Here is a 12,177-nt window from a genome sequence, read left to right as displayed (position 1 = left end):
TACATAAAAGGTTGTTTCTCTGTTTGTGTTGAAGTCTGAATATAATGATCTCCTAATATACTCTGTTTGTGTCCTGATTGTAGTGTCTTAATGAACATAAAATTTGTCTGAACGTATTTCACAATGTTTATCCCCGAATTCTAATGTTTATTCCTTTTTATTAACTAATTTCGTACTGCTTATAGGGGGGATCTTTTTGGATATATGTTTCAAACTGATTCTAGTGTCTGCGTATTATATATGTGTGTATTAGGTTGTGTCTCGGTTTTGTGTTATAATCTGAATGTATATTGATATCCTAATACACTTTGCATATCATGTGGACTCTCTCTCTTCAGGTATGAAGAAGAAACAAAAGCTTGACGGTTCTGTGGATGATGATAAACACAAGCATGTGGTTGATTCTCCTCCACATGAAGAAGAAGAAGAAGAAGACGAGGAGGTGGTGGAGAGGCATCGTTACAGATCTATGGCCAAGGTTGCCATTGGCTACTCTATCAACCCCACCGTCGAGAACTCAACCATCACCGAAATGGTACACATCGTCTGCCCCACTTTCACCCTCGACACTTCCAAACTCCATAACGCGATTCTCCAACTCTACCAAGAAGGCAAAGAGAAAATCACCTTCTAAACGTTGTATCCTACCCATTGGACCTACACGTTGGATAAACTGCAAAAGGCTGTAGATATGGAAGCCAAAGATGTGTTTGAAGAGGAGAAGTATGACTACTACGATCATCCGTCTGATGAAGAGTGGGTAAGGATAAGAACTTTTTGCAAACTCACTGGTTGTATTTATAAAGTGGCGAAAGAGCTTTTTGATGGTGAGTATCCAACGGCTAACGTCTACTTCCATCTTCTCGTGGAGCTAAGGCTCATGTTGAACCAAGAGGTTAAAAATGGAGATGGTGAGTATTTTCTTGGTAAAGCTAAGGAGATTTTGGAGAGGTTTGATAAGTATTGGGATGAGATGTTTCTTGTGTTGGTAACTGCTTCTGTGTTGGATCCTCGGTTCAAGTTGAAGTATCTAGACTTTTACTGCTTAAAGAATAGTGATGACGGTTCAAAAGGTGAAGCTGTTGTGGACTACTTGCGCAGTCTATATTCTCGCTACGGAGCTAGCGAGATACGTCCACTACCAGAACGTCTACCCGCTCCCCGGTGTTTCATGTACATGTTCGAAGACGAGTTAGAAGAAGAGGAAGAGAAGAAGCCTGACGGTTATGGGGACTTTGCTTTCTTTCAAGAGTATCTCAAGTTTGAAGGATGTTGTTCAAGAGAGTTTCATGAGTCGGAGCTTGATTCTTATTTCAAAGAGCCTGTTTTGGAGTGGAGCAAAGACTTCGATGCACTGGACTGGTGGAGGAATGAGAGCTCACAATACCCGATCCTATCCAGAGTAGCGCGTGACATTCTCTCGGTTCCTATCTCTCGTGGCACGTCGACTCGTGCGTATGTTGCAGACAAAAGAGAGTGTCCAGAGTTTATTGTGGCATTGGAGGGCAAGCTTTTGAACGCCATGATGTGCGGCGAGAGCTGGCCAGCGACTTTGATATGGCCAAGTCGTTACTTTGAAACGTGAAATGCTATTGCCTTTACGAAAACTCGATAGCTCTTGTTTTCATTTCGCCTTCTATGTACAATGTGCTTCTCTTGAATTTTTTTTTTTTGTTTGCTTAACTAAAAATATTCCTAAAAATGAAAAACTAATATTTTATAGATTTCATAAAATTTGTTTTGTTAAGTATATAGAATAGTAAAACACACGGATAACGAACTGCACAAAACATCTAGAAAAACACTTTTGAAATGTTGCATGGAGCTGGTGAGAAAACTCTCCCAGACACGAGACCCAAGGTAAGGAGCTCTCAAGTGACCAGCGGGGTAATACTGCGACAGTGAAAACTACATCCTTTCCACGAAAGAAAAGAGTCCAATGGCTTCTTCACCCACCCTCCTTGAAAACCCTACTTCCTTTCCCTAAGTGGCTTCCTCCAAGTTTTCAAACTACATTTGGATACCTCATACCCTTAGATCTACAAAGTTCCTCAAAAAAATTCTATCAATCTTCAACCTCGTTTCCTCAAGCTAACACAAGCACTACCACCTTTCCTCCTGCAATCACCCAAGTTGGTAACATCTCACCCTCAGTACTTCGAAGTCTCAACCATATCTCTCAAACCCAAGAAGTCAGAAGTGAGCTCGGAGTCGACCAGCTACTCCTCCAGCTACGGACTATCTTTCACCTTTCTATCTCTCTAGCGCTGCTAAGCACTCGGAAAGCTTGGCTCGAGAAATGGCACCAAGGTTCACGGAATTTGAAAAAGGCAAACACCACATGAGTGAGGAACAAGCAAACAAAATCAAGTGAATCAAGGCCCCCAGCCTTGATACCACTGTTCTCATCAATGACAATGCTCTTACCCTGATAGGGAGGCTCACTAACCCCCACGAGCAGAAGATTTGGGTTCTCATCCAGTTCCTTCCACGGAAGTGGAACCTGCGAGGACAAGCAGTGGGGTCAAATCTCGGTCACAACTGTTTCCAGTTCCGTTTCGAAAGAGAAGATGACCTTAAATGGATCCTCGACAATAGACCTTACCACTTTGCGTTCTGGATGGTCATTCTTCAGAAGTGGGAATTAGTTATCTCTCCCTCCTTCCCTTCCCTGATCCCTTTCTGGATCAAGATAAAAGGACTCCCCCTACACTACTGGCACAAAGACATGATCTGCAGAGTAGCTCAAGAACTGGGCTTCAGGGAGAGCCCCGAGCTGACAAGGACAACAGCAAGGGTTAGGGTTCTTATCGATGGTCTAAAACCCTTGATTAAAGAATCCATCGTCGAGTTTGACTCAGGAGAGGAAAGTGTAATCACCTTAGAGTATGAGAAGCTGGAACAACATTGTTCTTTCTGCTTCTCATTACTGCACCTGAGGAAAATCAGCCCTGAAAAAGCAAAAGACGACATGACTAAGACGATGTTCTCATCTACAGCTCTCGCAGAAGGCTATGGAAAACGGCCTCCACCAAAGATTACCTCAGAAGAATAGGAGACCTCCCTCAGAGCACCGCCTCTCGACTAGCCCACACATGAGTTTGGAACTTCCCCATCGTGACCTCGTGACCAGTGATAGGAGCATGCATGTGGAAAGACCTTTCCAGGAAAGAGTTGACAGACATGGTAATGCGTTTGGTGAGAGGATCAGTACAAAACAAACACGAAGCCCACCCCTAGAGAGAACTACAATGGCTGAAAAAACTTCCAACCAAACCGGGAATCATTATCAAAATCAAGCAGGCTCCCTGAAACATGCCTCTCCCTAATATGCTCACAACAGAGATCTCTCGAACAGGCCTGGCCACAGAGGCAGACACTTATTTCCACAAAAAAGCTCAGGCCAATGGAGACCAAAGCAGCACCTTGAGCCAGAAGCAACATCTAGCAGAGCTGTAGTCCCTCCAGAACCTACATTGAGCCCACAGATACTGAGGAGATCAGCGAACACTGAGCCTCAAGTCAACCATCCCACAATGGAAACTATCATGGAGGATTTACACGAAGCAACGAGGCAGTACCTTAGATGTTCTGATCTAGTGGAAGCGGCTGCGAGAAGATAGCGAGTACTACATAGTGATGTTGCAGGCTTAATGGAGGAAACATCAGCGAGGCTTCTAGCGATGACAGCGCATCAAAAAGCTCATGTTACTCGGGGGGGGGGGGGGGGGGGGGGTTCGATAGCAACCCCAACACCCCACCCCCAGCTCATGGCAACACTATTCAGACTCTACTTTTTCCTGACCCTTCGGTCCAGACGAGCCCCTAAGGAGGGGAAGCCGTGGAAGAGGATACTGAACTCGAACCCCACTACAGAGGCGAAACCCCAAACCGAACTACCTTAACCCTGACAATGAGACATCAGAAAACAATGAAGATGAAGTCAATTATCATTAGCCCGAAGGTGGAAAAGGAAAGAGAACAAGAAGTAGAGCTGGTACCTTTCCCAAGAGACACTACAAGAAAACAGGCGGATTCTGATGGCCGAAATCGTCGGAAATTCGTCGGAATAGACCGATTCCGACGAATTTCTGACGAACCCGTCCGTCAGTATCGTTTCGTCGGAAAAAAAAAATTCGTCGGAATTTCGTCAGAACTTCCGACGACTTTCTGACGAATACCGAGAAACGTCATTCTGACGAACTTCCGACGATATTACGATGCGGATACACGAGACCAGAGTTCATCGGAAAAACTACGTACCGACGGAGAACGTTCCTCGGACACTTCCGACGTAGAGTGTTCCTCGGTGCATTCCGACGAACCTCGTTTGTCGGAATTTACCGACGAACCTCGGTCGTCGGTACATTCCGACGGATATATGTCCGTCGGTATATTCCGACGACCACTGTCCGTCGGTATATACCCATTTTTTTTTCAAATTAATTTTGCATTTTTATATATTTTTTGATATTAATAAATTTAAAAAATCAGAAATTTAAAACTAATAATATTATAAAATTTAAATTCATAAAAACCGAAATAGGAAAAAAACATTCATAAAGTTTAAAATTCATACAAACCGAAATAAAAAAAAAACATTCCGAAAGTTTTAAAAAGCCGAAATAAACTAAGATGAACTCGAAGACATCAAACGATCTAGCTTCTGCATAATCTCGGTGTTGAACTTCTTCTGGGATGCCAACTCAGCAAGGATAGTGGCATTCTCCGAACGGATAGTGGCATTCTCGGAAAGGATAGTGGTGTTCTGCTCCTCCAATGCCCCAATCCGTTCATCTTTGTCATGTAGCTCCTCGAGAATCATGGGATCGGCATACGGAGCTTGTGAAGAAGATGCCGGATACGAAGAAGCACGACGGGCCAACCCAACTAAACGGCCTCCTTTCCTTTTAGGAACCGCCTACAAAAATATTTGAAGTAAGTAAATAGGGACAAGTAAGTAATCGACATTATTAAAAAAATATAATAATAAAAAAAATTACCTTTTCAACCATCTCATTTATTTGCAATAGAGACAGGTTGGTTGAAGCTCCCGTGGAGTCGCCGTCATCAGAGAGAGGCTGAGATTGGGAAACTATTTCAGCTTCCACCAAATCAACTACACCTTTGATCACGGGGTCCTGAATTTGACCCGTCGTCTTGTTAGTGTGAGCCACCTTAATGAGTTGTAGACGATCAACAGGATTACCGTCATTTGCTTCGATCTAAAAAAACCGCCATTATTAGCCAAGAAATATATAAAATATTTATTTAAAAAATATAAAGATAAATAATAATAATAAACTTACAAGTTCATCCTCCTTAGTAGACATAGAGCAAGCGCCGAGGTTGTGCACATACATACCTTTCCCGCCACGATCGCTCTTCCGGTTCCTGGAGTTCCTAGAAGACGTCTCTGCAGTTTCTTCCTTCTCCCAATGAGCTATCAACTGCTACCACACCGACCCGTTGATGAACCGTGGCTTCTTGTTCTTCTGCCAAACTGTCTTCCACGAGTTTATCTGCTTTGGGTAAGAGTCCATGGCCTTTTCGTTGAATTTCTTACGGACTGTTCCGGAGTGCCAGTTGAACTCTTGCTACAAAAGAAACACAATTTAATAAGTAAATATATTTAAAAAAATGTTCAAACTTTAAAAAAATGAAGAGTTACTATACCGCGAACTGACGAAACCACAACTCTCGTTCGTCGGAAGGGATCACACTCCACTTTGGATATCCAAAACGGAGCATGGAGTACATCATCTGGTTGATGCTCCGGCTAATGCCATTTTTCGACTTGGTGAACCTTTAAAAAAAATACAAGTTAGCAAGTTAATTAAAGGAAAAAATATAACGGTACAAATAAAAAAAATACTAACCAAGTGCTATGGCCTCGTCGTGGGTTGGTTTGGAGAAACGGGAGATGCTCTCGACCTGGTTGTTGAACCAATAGATGAACCGGCATGACCCCCGGATCCTGTTGAGCAGCAGCGTGAGGGGCAGCGTGAGGGGCTGAGGGAGCTGGAGCGGGAATATATGCGGGAACCGAGTCATGAGACGATCCCGATGCACGGGAACTGCTCACCGAACTACGTCGAAGACGGGCTGCGGTGCGGGCTTCATCCTCGGCCCTAAGAAAAAAAAATCAACCCATCAAACATATTTTCAAATCATTTCTATTTTTAATGTTTTCATTTATATATTTACAAAAGGTTTTATAAACGTTTTAAAAAAAACTATTAAACCTTTTATATATATATATTATACAAAATTATAAAAATTTTATAAATATAGAAAAATGTTGTTAAAAATTTATAAATGAAGAAAAATGTTGTTAAATATTTATATTTTTTTAAAAAAAATGTTTTATTATACATAGTTTATTAGTGGAAACTTATAAAAAATTATAAAAATTTTAAAATTTTTATTATACATGATTTACATATATATATATATATATATATGTATAGAAAATTATAAAAAATTTATAAATATAGAAAAATGTTGTTAAATATTTAAAAAAAAAATTAGAAACGTTTTATTATATATATTTCATTACTGGAAACTTGAAAAACGTTTTAAAAAATAAAAAAAACGTTTTAAAAAATCACAAAACGTTTTTAAAAATCAAAAAACGTTTTTAAAAATCACAAAACGTTTTAAAAAATCACAAAACGTTTTTAAAAATCAAAAAACGTTTTTAAAAATCAAAAAATGTTCCAAAAAAACTAAAACAACAATCCAAACAACAATCCTAACTTATATATCCTAAACTATCCATTCAATCCTAAAATTTTCAATCAAACAACCTAAAATTCGAGATCAACTTCCAAAACCCTAAACAATTGATAAAAAAGAAGGTTTGGGATGATTCTTACATGATTTGGGGTTTGGGGAAGAGACATGAGGGTGAGGAGAGGATTCGCCGGTGAAGAGAGGTGGAGAAAGGCCGGAATCGCCGGAGAGGGGGAGAAATCGCCGGGTTGTGAGAGAGAGGCCGCGGAGAGGAGGAAGAAGGAAGAAGAAGGGTTTTTTTTATATCCGAGGATTCCGACGGACACGGGTTCGTCGGTATTCCGTCGGTATAATTAAAATATACCAAATGCCGATTCGCGAAAATTTTCAAGCGGTTTGGTTCTCCCGGGCTAATTGAAATTCCGACGGAATGTGTCCGTCAGTATTTTCCGACAGACACATTCCGTCGGTATATTCCGACGGAATTCCGACGACTTAGTGTTTAGGGTGTTGATTTCAAGTTTCTAAATGCAAAATCCAAATCTTTGATAATATATATAGTATTTGAATAAAGAATTAACAATAAAAATGTTTTATAACACGATTTTACACAACAACATTTTTTGTAGTATAAGCTTATATAAATATGATTGTATAAGTATATAATGTTAAGATGAGATGTTATGAAAACAATGATATGCATACATAAATATTTTAATGAGTTGTTATATTTGAACGGTTGCGATCTAATACTATACTAAACACTTATTATGTGTTATTTTCATAGTTTTGGCATCTAAATTTATAGATTTTTATGATTGAAACTTAATAGAAAAACATGTCGTCGGTATTTTTCGACGAAATACCGACGAACTTTCCAATTTTCAATGAAACCCGTTGTCCTCGCTATGTCGTCGGTATATTGCGAGGGATTTCCGACGGACCATAAAAAAAAAAAAAAAAAAAAAAAAAAAAACTAATCAAAATCTTCTGAATCTTCATCAAACTCCCCAACCTCGGCTTCCGGCTCTGAATGTACGACAGCATCATGTCCAAACACAGTCAAATTCTCAACGAGTTGAACATTTTCCAAATCTTCAACTGCCTGGGCGTTGCTGGTAGACTCTGGTTGCAATGGTTCATCATCATCAGAAGTTCCATCCACTCGTCCTCTTGGGTTGATTTGCGTTACAGTAACCCATGGATCGTCTCTGTACGTCACCCGAGGGTAACTGATGTAGCACACCTATACATATCAATTATACAAGTATTAGTAAAATATATAACATTAATTAATTATATTGGTAAAAAATTATGAATAGCTTGACATACCTGATCAGCTTGCGAACCAAGAATGAAGGGATCATAATATTGAAGTTTCCGCCGCGAATGAACTGATGTAACACCAAACGCATCAATCTTCACTCCTCTATCTGGGGTGGTGTCATACCAATCACAATAGAATACTACACAACGCAATCCAACCATTCCAGGAAATTGGATTTCCAATATTTCTTTTATGTTGCCGTAGTAGACATCGTCACCAGAAGAAGATGAAACACCAGCATCATATGTTGTCTTAGAATGACCTTTCCTTGTGAATGCATATCCTCGCGTACAAAATTTAGGATATGATTTGACCACATAGTTTGGTCCCTGCACAAATTCGCGTATCCAATCATCGAACACAAGACCTCTGGCCAAACCATCATTCACCTATAAATTAAAAACATATATGATTGCAAAATTAATTAGTTTATATATATTAAATTTAAACTAATCATTTGCATAGGGTAATATGATATATGACTCACATAACTACAAAGCCACGCAGCAAATCCTTTATCTCTAAGTTGTCGAAGCTCATCTTCTGTTGCATGCCTGTGAGTCATACGCAACTCCGCCATATATACACTATATACAAAATATTATCAATATGAAATAAAATTATTGAATATTAATCTAACAATAAATGAATAAATATTTTTACCTCTCATATTGTAGAACATCTTCACAGTTGGTGAGCAAATATGTTTGCAAATGAGCGTGCTAAGTGTCCGTAAGTCTCCGCTTCGTGAATTTTCCACTAAGTCGTCCTATTTCCTTGAACATGCTTGGGACAGTAACATGATATGTTGCTCTCTCTCCTTTATCATCATGCCGAGCAGGTCTTCGGTGTTTTGTATGCACTTCTGGTGGAAAATAATTTTCAGCAAAGATTGCAGTTTCTTCATTGATCACCTGTGCCACTATAGATCCTTCCACCCTGCTTTGATTTTTGACCATCTTCTTCAGATGATGCATATAACGCTCAAAAATATACATCCATCTGTACTGCACAGGACCACCAAGTTCCAATTCTCTTGCGAGATGAATAGCAAGATGTTCCATTACATCAAAGAATGATGGAGGAAATATCTTCTCAAGGTTGCACATGCTGACTGGTGCGTTTGTCTTCAAATTATTAATACCCTCTTCAGTCACTACTCTGCTGCATAAGTCGCGGAAGAAAACACTAATCCCTACATAGATAAAAGACATAATTTTCGTAAGTATTAAGTTTTTATAAGCATAATTGTTAAATATAAAAATAAATTAAATTGTAAAAATATAATATACCTGCAATTGCTTCATGAACATTACGTGGCAATAATGCTGAAAAAGCAAACGGAAGGAGGCGCTGCATAATTACATGACAATCATGACTCTTCAAGCCAGTAAACTTTCCTTCGCTTCTATCAACGCAGTTTCCCAAATTTGATGCATATCCGTCAGGAAATTTCACTTTATCTGTAATCCAATCAAAGAACTCTTCTTTTCTAGCACCATCTAGCCGATAAATGGGAAAAGGGGCCGTACCGTTCTCATCAACGTGAAGTTCAGAACGATCACAAATATCGACTAAATCCAACCTTGACTTCAAATTATCCTTCGTTTTACCTTGGATGTTAAGGACTGTGTTCATCAGATTATCGAAGAAGTTCTTCTCAATATGCATGACATCTAAATTATGCCGCAATAGATGACTCTCCCAATATGGCAGATCCCAGAAAATACTCTTTTTGTGCCAGTTATGTAGCTCTCCAACCGCATTGACTCGAATGTTTTCATGTCCACCTACATCTGGCGTCCTTTCTGCATCAAAATACCTAAACTGCTTCAACAAATCTTTCCCACTAACTTCCTCAGGTGGACCATCAAACACCTGCTTGTTCTTCGTAAACGAAGTCTTACTCCTGCGGTATGGATGATCAGGTGGTAGAAATCGTCTGTGACAGTCAAACCAACACGTTTTCCTTCCGTTCTTTAGTTGGAAAGCATCTGTGTCATCTTGACAATATGGACATGATAGCTTCCCATGTGTTGTCCATCCAGATAACATACCATATGCTGGAAAGTCACTTATTGTCCACATAAGTACTGCCCGCATCTGAAAGTTTTCTTTGCGCGAAACATCGTATGTCTCAAAACCATGCGCCCATAGTTGTTGCAACTCATATATTAGTGGTTGAAGAAACACATCTAGTGATCTTTTAGGATGATCTGGCCCGGGGACGAGAATTGAGAGAAACAAAAACTCTCGTCGCATGCACAAGCTCGGCCGTAAGTTGTACGGTGTCACAATAACTGGCCATAGAGAATACTGTCTTCCATGCTTTCCAAATGGGCTGAAACCATCAGTAGATAATCCAAGATAAACATTTCTTCTCTCTTCCGCAAATTCTGGATATGTTGACTGGAAATGTTTCCAAGCCTTTGCATCTGAAGGATGTCTAATCTCACCATTTGTGGAATGCTCTGCATGCCATCTCATTGCTTTTGCTGTGCGCTCACACTGATACAACCTCTTCAATCTTTCCGTCAAAGGCAAATACCACATTCTTTTGAATGGGATCGGAACTCTTCCCCTCGTCTCCTGATAACGAGGTTTCCCACAAAATTTGCATACATTCCGTGTCTCATCCGCTCTCCAGTAGATCATGCAGTTGTCAATACATACATCTATCACTTCATACGGTAGTTGAAGACCTGCAACAAGTTTCTGAACCTCGTAGTATGAACCCGGTGCAAGGTTATCCTCAGGTAGAATACCTTTGACAAAATCAGTAATCGCATCCATACATTCTTCAGCCAAATTATAGTCTGTCTTAATACCCATTAATCTAGTTGCAGATGATAAGACTGAATGACCATCTCTACAATTTTGATACAAAGGTTGTTTTCCTGCATCCAACATGTCAAAAAATCTCCTAGACTCGGGGTTTGGTTCTTCCCCTCTATAATGATCATGTACCATCTGCTCAGTACCTACACCATAATCTATATCCGTTCTAGATTCTTCTAACCTAATATCAGGCTGAGGTTCACTAACAGGCTGAGGTTCGCTAGTACTACCATATTCATAACCAGTTTCCCATGAAGGTACCAAACTTTATAATTACGTGAAAACCCTTTCATATACAAATGAGTCCAAACATCAAATTCTTTTATAACCTTATTATTATTGCAAGAAGAGCAGGGACATCTTAACATACCACTTTTTGCATCCGGTTGCTGTTGAACAAGCCTCATGAATTCTCCAATCCCTTGAACGTATTCTTCCGTAAGCAAATTGGTGTTCGGATCCAAATGAGGTTTATCCATCCACGAACGATAATAAACTTCTGAAGACATGATTTTCACGGAATTGTTATGACTAAAGAGAATGAAGAGAGAATGAAGTGTGAATGAGTTGAATGAGGAGGGGTTGTATTTATAGGAAATTGCTTACGGACCTCCGACGACTTTCCGACGAAATTCCGACGGATGTCAAGCAGTCCGTCGGTATTCCGTCGGAATTGTCCAATCTCAAACGGCTATACAACGGTCATATATATTTGTCGGCAACGGTCACGTGGTTCGTCGGAATTCCGTCGGAAAATACCGACGGAATTCCGACGACTTTGCTGTTAATCGGAATGTCGTCGGAAATTTGTCGGAATGTACCGACGAACTTCCGACGACTACAACGGTTACATTTTTTATCGGAATGTCGTCGAAAAGTCGTCGAAAAATTCCGACGACCCATGTTTCGTCGGAATTCCGTCGGAAATGGCCGACGGAATTCCGACGACTTAATTTTTTTGGATTTGGTCGGATATTTGTCAGTATTCCGTCACAAATTTCCGACGACCTTGGTGTCCGTCGGAACCTCCGTCGGAATTCTGTGTGTTTTCTTGTAGTGAGAGCAGGAAATTGACAACTCACGTGAAGACACTGAAACCCTCTTGGAGTTTCAAAACAAAGTGAGACGCCTAGGGTCAAGATCAGGCAGAACAAGATTACGAAGAAATTCACCAAAAATCCTGAAAGGTGCCAGCTCAAAGAAGAGAAGAATCTCACAGTTGTAGAACTCACCCCGTCATAAAAGAAGAACTCCGTCTGGAACCTCATCAAAAGGCT

General features: G+C 40.2%; 2 protein-coding genes across 2 annotated transcripts; both read left to right on the top strand.

Moving 5' to 3' along the window:
- The first annotated feature begins 340 nt into the window (after positions 1-340).
- LOC106384343 (zinc finger BED domain-containing protein DAYSLEEPER-like) lies at positions 341-2,381 on the top strand. The gene is made up of 2 exons (XM_013824322.3): positions 341-535; positions 641-2,381. Exons 1-2 carry the CDS (start codon positions 341-343, stop codon positions 1,583-1,585), a joined length of 1,140 nt encoding a protein of 379 aa, XP_013679776.1. The 3' UTR covers positions 1,586-2,381.
- LOC111203690 (uncharacterized protein At4g02000-like) lies at positions 2,300-3,055 on the top strand. The gene is made up of 2 exons (XM_022697662.1): positions 2,300-2,330; positions 2,436-3,055. The coding sequence occupies exons 1-2, from the start codon at positions 2,300-2,302 to the stop codon at positions 3,053-3,055; spliced, it is 651 nt and encodes a 216-aa protein (XP_022553383.1).
- Positions 3,056-12,177: the final 9,122 nt, after the last annotated feature.

This window comes from Brassica napus, chromosome C3, assembly GCF_020379485.1.
Source record: "Brassica napus cultivar Da-Ae chromosome C3, Da-Ae, whole genome shotgun sequence".
In the NCBI taxonomy this organism is placed as follows: domain Eukaryota; kingdom Viridiplantae; phylum Streptophyta; class Magnoliopsida; order Brassicales; family Brassicaceae; genus Brassica; species Brassica napus.
This window is presented reverse-complemented; position numbering and strand designations above follow the sequence as displayed.